Source organism: Anopheles ziemanni, chromosome 3 (genome assembly GCF_943734765.1).
Source record: "Anopheles ziemanni chromosome 3, idAnoZiCoDA_A2_x.2, whole genome shotgun sequence".
In the NCBI taxonomy this organism is placed as follows: Eukaryota; Metazoa; Arthropoda; class Insecta; order Diptera; family Culicidae; genus Anopheles; species Anopheles ziemanni.
In genome coordinates this window covers 58,868,505-58,884,111 of record NC_080706.1, presented here as the reverse complement: position 1 = coordinate 58,884,111, position 15,607 = coordinate 58,868,505, and the positions used below count along the sequence as shown (strand labels likewise).

The window sequence follows — 15,607 nt, the reverse complement described above, 5'->3', positions numbered from 1 at the left end:
CCAACCATTCTAGAATGAACTGATTGTCTGTAAACTCTGTACGTAAACTAATTGAACGAGTCCCCCAAAAAAGCAGTATGTGTGTTAGCGAATGTATGTAAGAGCAAAAAGAGAGAGAAAGAGAAAGAAAGAGAGAGAAAAAGCGAAAGGGCGTCTGAAGCGTACGAAGGACGGAATGTATGTATAGTTAAGCTAAAAAATAGGTGCAAATCACAGAAAAGTTAATTCTGATGCAGTTACACCTGACCCGCACAAAAGACTAAGTTCATGCTTACTATTTCATCGCAACTCTTTTGTATTTAGATTCCATACATACTTCATCACTTTAGTTTTGTTTTATCATTAAGGGATTGGTGTTCGCATAACCTAACATCATAGAGGATGGTCTTACACCCCGCTTTTCCAAAGTCCATGACCCCGTCTTTTCGCATCGATAATTTCTTCTCATCGTGGTTTTCCAGATAACGTACTTCTTCCTAGTGAGTGAACAAACGCATCGGTACGACTTGCATCGTTCCCGTTTATAAATATTTAACTTAAGATTTTTTATCTTCCCCCCCTCCCGCGAGAATCTAAGTTTATGGAATAGAGCTCCACTTTGCCTGTGAGATTTGTGTACAGGAGTGATATTGTAACGCGAATATACATGATAGTAAATGGCTTTCGCGTGTGGACACGCATGATGACTAGAGTTAAGAATCCTCTATAATAATAACGTTTGCAAGCGAAACCCAACACTCTTTAGATGAGTGTAGTGGAATGGCTATGGTGATGTTTCATTGCTTCTGCGTAAAACTTATATGCTGTGGAGATTCATGAGAATTACATCTTTCTGGTGCCCATGTGTAAATTATAATATTGTATAGTCGAGGCAGTGGTTTCTGTAGCCGCAGCTGCCAGTATACACCAACGGTCCAACGTATAGCCGTTTAAAACAGTGCTTCCATTCGGCTGGTTCACGATACCTTATACTACTATCCTACAGCTTTTTCCGGAAGTTTTTCGAGTGTACTAAGGGGTGGTTTCCTGTTAGCTTTAAGGGACACATTTTCAAATCCACTGTGTAAGATATATAACAACAAATGAAAAAGAAACAGAAAATGTAGCAAGAATTCGATTTTGAAAAACGTCTGTTTGTTTTAAAGGTCGAATGGAAGGCAGACGAATTTCAGCTGTAGTGATGATGCCGCTCGAATAAAATCACGATCAAGTGATCGCACGTGGAACGCACGTTCTTACACCCGTTTGTCTTTGGTCTAACTACCGTGGTCTTGGTCAAAAGCAACGGCTTAGAGAACCGATTCGAATAAAGAAAACCTTAGAATTGAAAATACCTGTGTTTTATGTTACACATCACATTGGTGAATACTGTATCCGAAACGGTTTTCCTTTCCTTCGCACGAATTGAAGCCAAAAGCAATGAAAGATTATTATTTAGAGACCCTATTGGGTAAGGTTAAGAATGTTATTTTATATTTCATGTCAAAATGATTTTCATTACAAATACAATGGTGCCTCGCTAACTCTACATATACCTCATCAATCGATGGACTTCGAAGGAATTTAACATAAATTTGTACAAAAAATTGTCATAGAAGGAAAACACGGATGGTAAACTAGCAGGGTAAAAAAGAGATAGGTAAGCAGTAGTTTATGCGTCAATCCATATGTTAGCAAAATAATCAATATTATAATGCCTCCGGAATTTGTTTCTTTTTTCGATGGCATGATTTGAAGCTTACTGAACTAGTTAAGTTATTACTATAATTATTTTGAATCAGCGAGATGAAAATTTAAATCATAAACTCAAGAAAAAGATTGTATTGGATTGGGTCCCATAAATAAAATTGTCCATTTCCGCTGCACTAAGAATGAACTCAAAATTTAGAAATTACCGATCGCTTGCTTTAAAGTAGTCCTCTAGCAAAGCCATCATTTCCAAACGAGTTTTGCGCGCTAATTCCTCTTTTAAAAACCGTTCACGAAGCATTGCCAACGTCTGACCGTTTGATTCCATGTCGACTGGTAGATCGTGCAACTTCTCGTAGATTCGCTGAACCAGCTGTAGACCGTCGTTATCTTTTTCGTCCGGGTGGGTGGATGGGCTACTGGTGCTGGCTGCAGCACCGGAAACGCAACAACCGCTGCGCAGTTGCTTGAAGATGTGATCAGTCATTGCGGTGAGGGATAGGCGTTCGCAAACCATGGTGCTGGAGTTTTCTTGAATAGCATGCTCCAAAAATTCCACCGAATGACGCTCCGACAACTCGTCCAGCACCAGGTGGCGAGTCTTTGGGTCCTTGGACATCACCGATGATAGTTCTTTGGTCAGCACGCGTATCGTCGTTTTGCCATGCTCCAATGTTCGCCCTGCAGCAAGATATCGCTCAACGATGTCCCCTAGCGCGTAACGACGCAGAACATGCTCCAGGACAGCTTCTTCCGAAGGGAACCGCAGTCCACTGGTCAATAGCTCATTTTCAGACGATTTCTCGGGGGACGCCGCTATCGGTTGGACAGAACAGCCCTCGCTTGCCGAAGCGCTTGATTTGTGTTCTTCTGAACTCTTACCGACGTCCATTAACTCCACTGTCACTTGCAATGGGTCCATGTTTGCAGTAGCATCGTGGATCATAAATTGATTCTCGTCCAACGATTCGGGGGATGATGTCAACTCTTCATCGTCTTCCTCGGCGTTAGCATCGGTCGAAGGACCACGTTCGTCCGTACTTACGACGTTCGTCGCTGAAGTCTCGCCCGACTGGAGATCGTCTTGTTTGTTGGTATAGCTTTTCAACTCGGATATGCTGTCCGATTTGCCTCGCCGGCGCATCATGTATTTCGCTTTGTCCGCCGACGACATGCTGGTGGCAAGCTGCAAGCATCGGCTGATGGATGGCGATCGGCACTCTTCCGCCTGTCGGATATATTCCTTCGTTGCCGACACCGGAGGGTCGTGAAAGCTGACTCGCTTCCGTTTGTTTATCGGTGATTCGATATCGTCGCCACTGTCGTCTACATTGTGTCGGCGCTTGAGAATGCTGATTGCAGGGGATGCCTGCGGTGAAGGCAACACTTTCGAGAACACAAGATACTGCGATGTGTCACAATTCTCTTCACCCTGCTTGGAGGCAGACGATGGAGCAGCGGCATTGCCTTCAACGGCAGCCGAGGCCGAGGCACTTGCCTCGATGGCTTTCTTGCGCATCATCAGACGATTGGCGGAGGCGACCGATTGACCTCCTCCCTTTGGTGTTGAAGCGTTCTGTGGCGGTGTGTTCGGATTGGGTGATTGGCGAATCAAGTTGATCAGCTGTGCTCCACGGCCACCAAGGTTGATCATGTGCGTACTCGGACTGCGTGGTGTTCCTAGAACGGATGCCGACGATCCCTGGTTCTGTTGCGATCTGAGGGGAACCTTCATTCCACTTGCATTTCCTGTTTGTCCAGGACCAAGCAACAGCTGCGGCGAAGGGCTCGGCCTATTGCGTCGGGACATTGTAGACATCGGTATCGGGGTGAAGGTCACACTCGACTCGCGTTCCTTTCCCAACACCCTGCTCGATAACCGTCTATCGGCACTGCCGGCAAGTACGCTACCATCATCAGTACCCTTCGCCACACATTCCTCCTTGTGATCCGCAATCGGAGATATATTCAGCGTACTATTCATCAAATCGGCATTGCGTTCTTCGGTGTCAGCAAGATCGGGCGAGGAAACTATGCTGCGATTTAACGATTTGTTCAGCGGCTCCATCTCTTCGTCCAAGTTTTTTACCGGCGACAGCGGATCAACTGATTCCGTCGTCTGACCGTCCCTATTGTTCTCCACGGTGCTATCCACTCCGGTGCCTTTCGAATTGACTTGCTCGGAGTTCCCCACAGTTTTATCCGCAATAGTTTCAGCGACATCACCAGCCTTCACGACGGCGGAATAATCTTTAATCGGTTCCAAAACCACGAGTGGACTGTATCGAGCCACTTTCGGGCTACTCAATCCCGTACAATTTTCGGCAATAGTATGCCCCATCTCATCTTCTAGATTTTTTTTGGGCGAGTTAAGTAACTGCAAGGCTACCCTTACCGGGAAGTCTCGGCAGGTAATTTTCATTTTGGACGGCGTTCCCTTCTCCACTGCATCGCTGTTCTTTTTATCTTTGGGACTTTTGGGTGCATCCAAGCAAACGTTCGCTGGTGAATCGATGACCTTCTCATCCGTACTCGCACGACGGACGGATCGTCTGCAAGGCGAAAGCGGCGTTATGGTCGGTTCTTTCTTTTGGTCCGGGACATTTTCAACACTAGCACTATCGGTGCGTGTTTGTTTGTTTTCCAAAATTTCTACCGTTTCCTCTTCCGCGTTAGTATCAACCGTTTGCTGTTCTGCTTTACCGAGTTGGTTTTCCGAAGCTTCCATAATTCCCGCATTATCTTCCAAGGGAGAATCCACTTCCATTTGCTCACATACGGGCTGTACTTGCGTGACATTGTTTGGTTCCGTTGTTGTCACTGGTTCACTCTGGGCGGTGATATTTTCTGTGTCTGTATTGCCTTTCATAGGAACAGGAGCTTCCGTTGCGATGTCCGCCGGGTTTGGTCGAGAGTTATCTGCCGGTTCCGAATCTAATCTGGATCTACGCAGAAGCATCTTTTTGCCAACCAAAGATTGAGCCGGAGCGGGAGTTTGGGATGATTCAATAACATCATCAGATGTATTTCCTACCGATCCGTTCTGATCGACAGCGTCAATATTTTCAAAGTTGAGCAATTTTCTCGAGCTTCGCACGTCCTTTGGTTGTTGATGGTTCTTCTTGGCGTCTTTTGCAGCGGAAATACTTTTCTCAACCAACTTTGTCTCGGCGGTGCGTGATTTCCGTTCACTCTCGACCCTTCGCTCTGGGACACTCTTACGCCGAGTGGAGCGCAATTCTGGTGCTTCCGTACGCCGCGTTCGTGACAGATTCATTACGTCCAGCGTTTTGCCCTCGACGGTGTCAATGCGCAGCTGCTCTAAGATAGAACGTTTCGATTTTTTCGTCTGCTTTTGTTGCGTATCGGTGTTACGTTCAGATCCGTCCGTTTCCGAATCACCAGCCTCTTCCTTGATCGCCGTGAACGGAGACTGTTCGTCGTGCAAAACGTTTCCGGCATTGTTTTCTTTGTCTGATCGAGCCAAATTTGTTTTTGATTCAACTTCCATCATCGACGTCGATCCGACTGGTTCACTGTCCGGGACAACTATTTCGGTCATCTGTTGCTCTGGCCTAAACTGCGCTACTTGTTGTGTCATCGGGATGGTATCGACCGACGAGGAAACTACTTCTGTGGTAAGCCGTTCAGCAGTTCGAACCGGTTCATGTTTTTTATTGGGCGTCCATGGTTTAATGACGAAGCTGTCCTGGGACTGGCTCATGTCGTTGTACAACGCAGGAATATCCGTGCGTTTCTCCAACATTTTTTCCCTCTGGTGCTCAGTCAGCACTTCCGGTTTGAACTGCCAATTTGACTCGATGACCACAAATTCATCAGCCGTCTTTTTTCGAGTAGGTGTTTTCGCTTCCTTGCCACCCAACAGAGACACGCATTTTTTCATATCGTTCTGCTTCCATCCCAACTTCACGTCCGCGGGCAACTCGAGCAACATGCTCAGAAGCACTTTGCAGTTCCATCGCACTTCTTTTGGCTCATTTTTTAGTTCGCCCGACATGCCCGCTGTAACCAGTTTGGTTGATACTATGAAAAGCGATAGCTTTACCTCTTCCATTGCGAGACTATTCTCGTTTGAGACCATTTCGTTGATCGCATTCCTAATCGGCAGGATCAACGTCAGCATGTTCGTGACGCTCAAGAGTGAAAGGACCTCTCGGAAGGAACGAATCATTTTCTCCACGCGGTTCAAATTAGCCTGGTAGGCTTGAGCTTTGCGCGTCAGATCTTTGAACAACTCAAACACCTTCATCGGCGGTTTGCTGGGATCGAACTCTACCGACAGCGAGCGAAGAACGGTGCAGAAAAAATCCGCCACCACGCCAAGGTTGAATGCAAATTTGGCAATGGTCATGGCTTTAATCATTTCACAGAAGGTATTGGTGAACTCGCTAGATGTCTTTTCCCGCAGAGCTATCGGTTCGTATACCTCATTCCATAGACTTCGGACGCTCTCGATCACCACCAACTGATCGTACTCCAGGGGGTACAATAAGAAGCTCATAACGGTCGACTGATGCTCTTCGAAGCCGGCAGGATCATCTCGTATTTGAACGATCAAATGGCTGGCCAGGTGGCAATAGATTTGAGTGCGAATCGTACGGAACTCACTGATACTACCGTTATCTTCATTGGTTTCGCAAAGATACTGAACCGTTTTCTGCAAAATTTCCCAGTACCCTTTCTGCTGCCTGTACTTTTGCAAATCAAATACATGCTTAACAATTTCGTCCGATTTGCTGCAACAGAAAATTGTAAAACCAATTATTATGAGCAAACATTGTTCAATCCTGGCTTTAGGTTCAATTCTACTTACTTGGCTGGACACGGAAGGTCCGCATTCAGTACGGCGGACATGAAAGCTTTGTAGTTAAGCATCGGTTGCTCTGGAGAATCGTACCCAATATTGACCGTAAGCAGTTCACTCTTTGCAATTATCAGAAGCGTGTCATACAACAGCTCACGAAGAGGAATTTCATTTTCCTGCTTTATACACTGTACGCAACAACAAAAAAAATAGTTAAAACCATGTCCATGAAATAGATAGACGTTTTCCAGACATACCAGTCTCAAAAGAGCATTGATGACATCTTTGATACGCTGCAGTAGTTCGTTTTTCGATACCGTTTTTTCACAATTGATTCGATCCATTAAGTTACACCAAAGGCAACGATTGAGCTCGATGTAGTTGAGATGTTTCATCTGTGCAAAGAGTACGGTGCACTCAATGCAAGCATCGATGAGCAATTTGGCTTTGGTGGAAAAAAGCACCGGAGAGATGACCATTTCATGGTTCGGAAAATTAAACGGCAATGTTCTATCGCCTCCAGCTTCACTAGAAATTAGCAACGTTTTCGTTACTTCTGGGGCCGGGCCAAGCAGATGGATTAAGGCAACGGCAGACAATTGCTTAATTGCTTGATATCTGAAAATAATACAAGCATACCGTATTGAACAGAGCAATATACACTGAAACAGAGGAGTCGTATCGAATGCGAGTAGACTTACATTTTTCCCGGTGCGCCATACTCCTGAAACGAGTCATCAAAGTAGTAGCTTAGCGGAGGCTTAAATACAGGCCCAAAGCAAAAGTAAATGAATGGCTCGAATATGGTGTCTGCCAATCCGTCCAGATGGGGCCTCAGCTCATTCAACAGGTACCACCAGATGTCAAACTTTTTCAGTGCGATTATTTCCGTTTTAGACTTGGAGCTCTTAAGCGGAATGCATATCAGCTTCATCCGTTTCGGAAGGTTCATTTGTTTGTTGTTCGAGAACACTTCCACCAACAAGCGCCAACAGTCGAATGACTGCTCGCGTATAGAGAGCTCAGGTGAGCGGAAACCCGCTTCCACGATCGACAAGAACATGTTTATTATCGACGATCCCTGGCATAGATCGCGGTTCATGACGCGCACAAGCGCAGCCCACATCCGGTGCCAGTTGGGATCTTTTTCACTGCGCGCCGTGTCTATGAGTGAAGTGTAGTCCCGGCTTATGGTGGTTCGTAGTTCTGCCCATAGCGGAAGTTCCTGATAATTCGTCTTCACGAGGTGTGGTACGGCAGCCTCGAGCGCCATCAGCGCTAGTCGCCTGGTACTAGCGGACTTTACTTCCAGCATCAAACGCGCCACATCGATGAGCCAGAACTTCAACTCATCCGGGTTTGTAGTAAACTTGCCATCGCATGTACTCAATGCACTATTCGGCTTTTGGTGGCACACCGCTTCAAGCTCGCACAAGATACGATCAACGTCAGCCCAGTTTTCCTTTTGCAGTTCTGTGCGGAGCCGTTCGTAGTATTTTTGCCCATCCTTTAAACACGGAGACGAAATCATCATGCTCGTATATCGGGTGTTTTTATACACTTAGAAGCAATCTAGAATACGAAAGAAAATGCCAACTTAGTATGATTTTCTGTATTCGGTCAACTGGGAAAATTTCGGAAGGATCTATAACTAGTCCCACTACGATTTCATTCTAATATTAGTCGACCCATTTGTACTCAACATATTCTAACCAATCAAGTAACTACAGGTCAAAATGTTAATACATTACGAAAAACAATCGGGCTTTGCTAAGAAAGCCCCATTGAAACTGTCAAGAGTGAGACGTGACAACATGTGAGTGAGACGGCAGTACTTACCCTGGTTTGGCGTGGGGTCGCTCTTCCACCACACACGGCGGAATACAAAAATGCACTTTCAACACACTTGCAGGCTCCACTTACTTTATGTGATGTTGTCTATTTATTTCAATGGCCTCACGGTTATTACTTGAGCAGCTATCAATATCGCATAGAAAAATCAATGAATACAATATTTTTGCACCAGCATCGAAGCTAGCAACCAACGCTCAACGCACTGCACCTTCACAACTGATAATCGAATAAACCACACACATTAATGCAGGTATGGAACAGATGATTTCGATTTCGCTTGTAGCATCTGCCGCTTCGATTATTCATAAAGAAATACAGTACCAAAACGCACCTTTATCAATGCAGAACATATAGAAAACTCAACTTCACCAAAGCACCCTTTTTTACCACTCAGTACAAAACAAGTAATTTCCGAGGATTTTGGCGCGAACAGCTGTCAGGGCAAAACTCCCGGTGAAAATATACATCACTACCGAACAGCGAACCAAATGATCCGATGATTGGATTTAATTATACCACTGGTTACCAAAGTCGTGAATTTAATTAAAATAAAATCATAATTTCACATGAACGAAATGAAAATTAAAAAAAGGTTTTGTTATGTACTAGGTAAAACGGCCCGGTTACACGGGCCGGTTACACGTTACCGGACCCGGTTACAGTGTCCGTTTACAGGACCCGGTTACAGGGCTAGGTAACACGGCCAATTTACAGGGCCCGGTCACAGTGCCCGTTTACAGGGCCCGTTTACAGATCCTGGTAACACGGCCCGTTTACAGGGCAAGTTTACAGAACCCAGTTTCAGGACCCGTTTACAGGGTCTGGTTACAGTGCCCGTTTACAGGGCCCGGTTACACTGCCCGTTTACAGGACCCGGTAACAGGGCCCGTTTACAGGTCCCGGCTCAACCTTATGGATGTAGTTTTATTATTAATTTTATTCTGCGTTGGTTATTTCGTTCATCACGTTTAAGCACCACCTTTCCCAATAGTAAATGCAATGTTCGAAAAAAATGTTTCCATAATCACGAAAACGTTTCATTTCCCTCCTATTACAAACTTTAAATGAAACTGTGCCTGCAGATTTCCGCTTTGCTTTGTTTTATTTTCCGGCAAAGTAGCCATCGATAATCAAAGTAACCATCAACTACCAAAAATTTGCTCATCAAATCGTTCACCCGATCAGAGCGCAACAAAAATTTCCCCTTCATCCTTAGTATCCTTAGCAAAAGCTGAACGCGTGGGATAACCGGTATTTTTCAGTGCATCTCGTTTTCGCGCTCGCTTCGCTCGTTCGTTGCTATATTGCTATCTAAGCGTAAGAAAAGCGTTACATCAGTGCATCTCGCTTACGTGCTCACTTCGCTCAATCGTACTGTCTAATGGAACCACTCAGTTAGCGGAGTTTGTATACGGGATAAGCATAGAAATTGAACAAGAAAATTCATCGAACTGTCCGCTGGTATAAATTATTCCAATTCCCAAGGATTTGCAGAATTTTGGAACTGAGTCCTCAGCAACATCAAGTTTGACAGCTGTAAACGTTCTTCAGAGTAGTGATGGAGAAATGAATCTTTGAGATTCATGAATCTTATGAATCGTATTCAAGATTCGCAGAAGATTCATATGAATAAATCTCATTGAAAGAATCATGAAGCACAACATTGATTTGATGACAAAACTGTCTCGTTCTGAGTCTGTCTGTGTCTGAGTCGTGAGTAGGTATTTTAAACGTAATACCCGGAAATTTGACATACTTTTTGTGCGCAAAGTCCCATTTGTTCGCGAAAACCGAGACAGGCCTGACTATCACGTGAAAGGAACCAAACATTCGATAGGAAAGATTTGACCAAAGTCCGTGCAGAGCCTGATTGTTTCTACATCGACTCGGGTCAAGTCTGAGTCAAATCAAATCGAGTCCCAAACAAATCAAATTTGATCCGAATCCATCCCAATCTTTTGGAATTCGTTGAGGAATCGAGTCTTCGAATCTTCCGAAACCCAACTCTGCCAACACTAATAGAAACAAATGTAGGGAATTCATTATCGATCTATACCGTAAAATTTATCATTTTGATATAAAAAGCGTGCTTTCGCTGTTGATATTTCGTAGCAGATCTATTTTGCAGCGTTGCCCTTAAGACCGTAACTGGTTTGCTTGGGTATAATGAGTCGGAATCGTGGAAATTTCAGCTTTCAGATGCGTCGCACCGGACCGCATCGGCCGAATCAACAGCAGCAGCAACATTCTAAAGATCAAAACCGAAGTTATTCTTTGAATGCTGTGCCCCCTCCCAGTTCGCTGTGCGGGAGGTCATCCGGTGTTCCGCCACCAAAGTCGTACAACCAAGGTCCTGGAATATCGAAGCATGGTTACCATACTATAGAATCGATTCATCAGTATTCGAATCCATCCCAATATTCAGTCGGAAAGCGTCGTGGCCGTACGGAAGATGAGTGAGTAATGCAGATTATCTTTTGCCTAAGAGCTAGGAAATCAAAATCGATTATTTTCTATCTTTTAGGTACTTTGAAGAAGAAGATGAACCAATTGGACAACAGCTGGAATATATTCCCGCACCCGGTTCGCCTTCAGCTGCAGATTCGAGCGTAAGTTTAGTTCATACTCTGTCCTCTTCACTCGGTTGCCGGCCAGAAGAAATGTGTGTGTTTTTGGTCCCGTGGTTTGGCCACAATAATATAGGAAAAAAAGAAAGGCTCATCAGATGACGACGATGACGATGAAGAAGACCCACTGGATGCGTTTATGGCCGGTATCGAGGAGCAGGTGAAGTTGGAGAATAAAAAGATCCCGCAGCCGAACGTCGATCCGAAAAAGGGGACTCGAGGTGACATTGACGACGAAGACGACGAAGAAAGTTACTATCGGTATGTTTTATTTTCAAAAAATGTGTTAGATCGACCGAGGTTAAATGGGATTTATGTGTTCTTGCAGATACATGAAGGAAAATCCAAATGCTGGGGTTTTAGATGAAGGCTCCGATGCGGAACTTGAGTACGATGAAGATGGTAATCCTATCCCACCACCGAGAAGACGAGAAATTGATCCACTTCCAGCGATTGACCATTCGGAAATAGACTATGCAAGGTTCGAAAAGAATTTCTACATCCCCCATGAGGACATCGTCAACCTTTCACATGCCAAAGTGCAAGAGTTACGCCAAACGCTGGGAGTTAAAGTAAGTGGACCCTTACCACCGCATCCGGTCACGAGTTTTGCACACTTTGGCTTCGACGAATCGCTGATGAAAGCGATAAGAAAATCGGAGTACAGTCAGCCTACACCGATCCAAGCGCAAGCCATTCCGGCGGCACTGAGTGGGCGCGACATAATTGGCATAGCGAAGACTGGTAGCGGTAAAACGGCAGCTTTTCTATGGCCCATGCTAGTGCATATCATGGACCAGCGAGAGCTCGGACCAGGAGATGGTCCGATTGGATTGATTCTGGCACCAACACGAGAATTGTCACTGCAGATCTACGGAGAAGCGAAGAAGTTCGGAAAAGTGTACAATATAAGCGTCTGCTGTTGTTATGGCGGTGGGTCAAAGTGGGAGCAGAGCAAAGCGCTTGAACAAGGTGCCGAAATTGTTGTTGCCACCCCAGGGCGTATGATTGATATGGTTAAGATGAAGGCTACAAATCTACAGCGCGTCACCTACCTAGTTCTAGATGAGGCAGACAAGATGTTCAATATGGGCTTTGAACCGCAAGTTCGTTCCATCTGCAACCACGTGCGTCCGGATCGGCAAACGTTGCTGTTTAGTGCCACATTCAAGAAACGCGTGGAGAAACTTGCTCGCGACGTCCTGACGGACCCTGTGCGTATCATCCATGGTGACCTAGGAGAAGCCAACTCTGACGTAACGCAACGCATTATGCTGCTGCCGAATGTGCAGAGTAAATGGAACTGGCTGCTAACAAACCTGGTGCAGTTGCTTTCCGAGGGAAGTGTGTTGATATTCGTAACGAAGAAGGCAGATGCCGAACAGGTGGCAAACAATCTGCGCCTAAAGGAAAACGATGTCGTTCTTCTCCATGGTGATATGGATCAATCGGAGCGTAATTCGGTCATAACACGGTTCAAACGCAGGGATGTAGACATTATGGTCGCTACCGATGTCGCTGCTCGTGGGTTGGACATTCCGCATATTCGGACCGTCGTGAATTACGACATCGCACGAGACATCGATACGCACACACACCGTATTGGGCGTACAGGACGCGCCGGTGAAAAAGGTACAGCCTACACACTGATCACCGACAAGGACAAAGAGTTTTCCGGCCATTTAGTTCGCAATCTGGAAGGTGCTAACCAGGAAGTACCCGACGATCTCATGAAGTTGGCTATGCAAAGCTCCTGGTTCCGGAACAGTCGCTTCAAGCAAGCTAATAAGGGTAAAAATTTGAATGTCGGCGGCGCAGGTTTGGGCTTCCGTCAACGACCCGTCCATCGAGGTCCATTAAGTCGCCCATCCGATGGATCGGCGTCAGGATCATCGACCGAGGACTCCGCAGGCATACCAGCGCCGGGTTCGTCCAAAGGTCCAGCAACAGATCGTTTGTCAGCCATGCGTGAAACTTTTCGCGCTCACTATAACGCACAGTTCAAAGCGTCCACCGATCGGACGTGGGAGAACACTGTACCGGAGGGAGGCGTGTTTGCTAAACCGGCCCTGCCCGGAATGGTACCACCTAGTGGTAACAACTCCGATGAACAATCGTCATCCGATTCAGCCAACAATGACTCGGCTCCACGAAAGAAAAGAAGCAGATGGAACTAAATTTATTCGTTCATCTAGCAAACAATGAGCATGAAAATATTCTTGACTTAAATTGATTTAAATAAATCTCTACCCTCATAATAAAATCATGAATGGATTGTTTTACTTGATAGGCGACTAATGAGAAAACGCCAGCATATGAAATAGAACTATTTTTACTAACATTTACTGGATGTTTGCATACAATTAATCGTTGTTCAATAAGAACATTTATGACAGCCATTTTTTTCTAAGCATGGAAAAATAACAGCGCAATTGTGCGTCGTGTAAGGTTAAGTCTATAGTTTTATTCAGTTCAGGTAATGCATCCCACTGTTCCCTTTTGACATACAAACTTTTTATATTTTCATACTTTTTAATACAGTTTAAATATTTTATTTTCGTGATAAGTCGTGTTTGATTTGATTTAGATCGCATCGCTATGTCAAATATGCCATAGCCATCTATGACGCTATGCGACTTTGCAGCTGTCAGTTGTTTTGCCGGATTGCATTCGCATGCTAAGCATCGTCAAGTTAAATCAGGAAAGTGTTTGTAGAAAGGATTGTTGAATTATAAAATGAATAAACCCGAGTGCAAGTATGGAGCAGACTGTTATCAAAAAAACCCAGCCCATAAGGAAAAGTACGCTCATCCCCCAGAAACCACAAAAAACGATATCAAAACAGAAGAGAAAGCCAATGAACCATCGGAGGAAGGTAGCAGCACTTCGCCTCACAAGAGATTATGGAAAGGTTGTACTACAGCAGAACAGCTGGAGGACCTGAAACGTTGCAAACGCCCTCCTACGCCAGAAAAGGATGATAATAATATCGAGGAAGAGGATGCTAAGCATGAGTATCACGGGATGACGCGACAGCGTTACCGTTTACCGGAGGTTCCGGTTGATGTCGGAATGATGAGCGATCTGTACGATCCTCAGATTGAATACTCGAAGCGTGCCGAATACAAGGAGCTTTGTGAGGATCCGAAGAACTTTATTAAGCATAAGTTTTTGGTCTCAATGGCTCCGTGCTTCGATAGCTTATGGGAATTTTGTACGGAGGAAGCTGGCAAGGCGAACTGTAAACCGGAGAGCGTCTTCGACAGCCTCGGGCTACGAATGGTTGGCCCTTTCGATGTGTTGGCCGGCAAGTTTAAGAATGTTACGATACATGAGCCAGGAGATTATCTGCGCCATTGGAGATTCTACTACGATCCTCCGGAATTCCAAACGGTGCTGGTGAAGAAAGGCTCTGGTGTCCACTATGGTTACTGGCGAGATGAGCCAGACAATGCAGATGGGCTTGTTGCCTTCAACGATGTAAATAAAGGTTGCGAGTTCAAAATGATTGGTGGCAATGTGTTTGATGCAATCGTGTAAGTAATGCTTTCCACAGGCAATTAGAAACTCAGTATATTTATTAAACATCTCTGTTCCAGTCATTACTTAGACGAACACGTTAGCGCTACACCATTCAACAAAAAGCAGATTACCAGCATGAAAAAGAGTTTGGAGGAATGGACCACAGCAAAAGGGATACCGCTGAAGGCAACAGAAAAAATAAAATCCCGCAACAAGTTGATCGTCTGCAAAACTTTCCACAAAGCGGGACTTGTAGTGCCGTTCGACAGAAAGCAAGAGCTAGGGTATCGACCCCTTCTAGAAAGCGATGCCAATCTACGCAAAATGCTCTCAAAGTTTAACAACATTGATTTTTATAAGGATAAAAGCAAGTTCCAGGATGCTATGAGGGATTTGCAGGCCGTCATCACAGCTGCGAACCTCGCTGTGGACGAGTGTGATTTTGGAACTATTCTCGAACTTGCAATGGATTTGTTTTGTTATGGTGAGAAAAATCTACACGAAGTTATGAAACCGTTATTCTTTACCGGTTATTCCATGCTCAAACGTCCACAATACATTGCAATTATCAAGGTAAGGCATACTCTTGTTAAATGTTTATATTGAAAACCTGTTCAACGATTTATGATATTGGTTCACCTTTTTGTGTCGTTTATTTTAGTCCCACTTGGATAACCGTTGTGAGGGTATCGATTTGGATTTGTTGATGAAAAACTGCCAACCTTGATTAATGTGCCGTAGCATTAATTTTTTATTTCGGAATTTTCATTATTAATTGCATTCTATATATTTCAACAGTTAATAAAACTGTCGGAAAAATATGAGCTTACAGAGCACTTTTGGAAAGTTTTGATGTATGTATTGTCTTATGTATAAAATATTGAGAAAAAATGAGTAAATATTGACGAAGGAGAAATGGATTGTTGCTTTAAAGGTGTAAAAAATGTGAAAGCGAGGAAAACATCACTTCTATTTACACGAATATTCATGATTTGTCATGAAGATTTATTTGAATAGAAGGTTTTAGGACGAAGAAACGGAATAGAACAATTTTATAGAAATGGTTGTGCCTGACATTCTGCACAATTCA

General features: G+C 44.6%; 3 protein-coding genes across 3 annotated transcripts; 2 read left to right on the top strand and 1 right to left on the bottom strand.

Annotated features, from left to right (window-relative positions):
- Positions 1 to 1,444: 1,444 nt before the first annotated feature.
- LOC131285117 (uncharacterized) lies at positions 1,445 to 8,048 on the bottom strand. The gene is made up of 4 exons (XM_058313977.1): positions 7,216 to 8,048; positions 6,772 to 7,132; positions 6,524 to 6,702; positions 1,445 to 6,446 (listed from the first exon to the last, which is right to left on the bottom strand). The coding sequence occupies exons 1-4, from the start codon at positions 8,046 to 8,048 to the stop codon at positions 1,892 to 1,894; spliced, it is 5,928 nt and encodes a 1,975-aa protein (XP_058169960.1). The 3' UTR covers positions 1,445 to 1,891.
- Positions 8,049 to 10,397: 2,349 nt separating this feature from the next.
- Positions 10,398 to 13,206, top strand: LOC131289837 (ATP-dependent RNA helicase DDX42). Its single transcript, XM_058319171.1, has 4 exons — positions 10,398 to 10,824; positions 10,893 to 10,977; positions 11,072 to 11,256; positions 11,324 to 13,206. The coding sequence occupies exons 1-4, from the start codon at positions 10,535 to 10,537 to the stop codon at positions 13,170 to 13,172; spliced, it is 2,409 nt and encodes an 802-aa protein (XP_058175154.1). The 5' UTR covers positions 10,398 to 10,534; the 3' UTR covers positions 13,173 to 13,206.
- A 459-nt stretch (positions 13,207 to 13,665) lies between these two features.
- On the top strand, positions 13,666 to 15,342 carry LOC131289839 (histone PARylation factor 1-like). The gene is made up of 3 exons (XM_058319174.1): positions 13,666 to 14,531; positions 14,595 to 15,090; positions 15,179 to 15,342. Exons 1-3 carry the CDS (start codon positions 13,732 to 13,734, stop codon positions 15,242 to 15,244), a joined length of 1,362 nt encoding a protein of 453 aa, XP_058175157.1. The 5' UTR covers positions 13,666 to 13,731; the 3' UTR covers positions 15,245 to 15,342.
- Positions 15,343 to 15,607: the final 265 nt, after the last annotated feature.

Excerpts from the sequence above, each read along its gene's own strand:
- LOC131285117 (XM_058313977.1), bottom strand. The coding sequence starts at position 8,048 with ATGATGATTTCGTCTCCGTGTTTAAAGGATGGGCAAAAATACTACGAA. Across the intron at positions 7,133-7,215 it reads TATGGCGCACCGGGAAAAAT|ATATCAAGCAATTAAGCAAT; the intron begins GTAAGTCTACTC and ends TATTATTTTCAG. Across the intron at positions 6,447-6,523 it reads GACCTTCCGTGTCCAGCCAA|CAAATCGGACGAAATTGTTA; the intron begins GTAAGTAGAATT and ends TTTCTGTTGCAG.
- LOC131289837 (XM_058319171.1), top strand. The coding sequence starts at position 10,535 with ATGAGTCGGAATCGTGGAAATTTCAGCTTTCAGATGCGTCGCACCGGA. Across the intron at positions 10,825-10,892 it reads CGTGGCCGTACGGAAGATGA|GTACTTTGAAGAAGAAGATG; the intron begins GTGAGTAATGCA and ends TCTATCTTTTAG. Across the intron at positions 11,257-11,323 it reads GACGAAGAAAGTTACTATCG|ATACATGAAGGAAAATCCAA; the intron begins GTATGTTTTATT and ends GTGTTCTTGCAG.
- LOC131289839 (XM_058319174.1), top strand. The coding sequence starts at position 13,732 with ATGAATAAACCCGAGTGCAAGTATGGAGCAGACTGTTATCAAAAAAAC. Across the intron at positions 14,532-14,594 it reads AATGTGTTTGATGCAATCGT|TCATTACTTAGACGAACACG; the intron begins GTAAGTAATGCT and ends TCTCTGTTCCAG. Across the intron at positions 15,091-15,178 it reads AATACATTGCAATTATCAAG|TCCCACTTGGATAACCGTTG; the intron begins GTAAGGCATACT and ends CGTTTATTTTAG.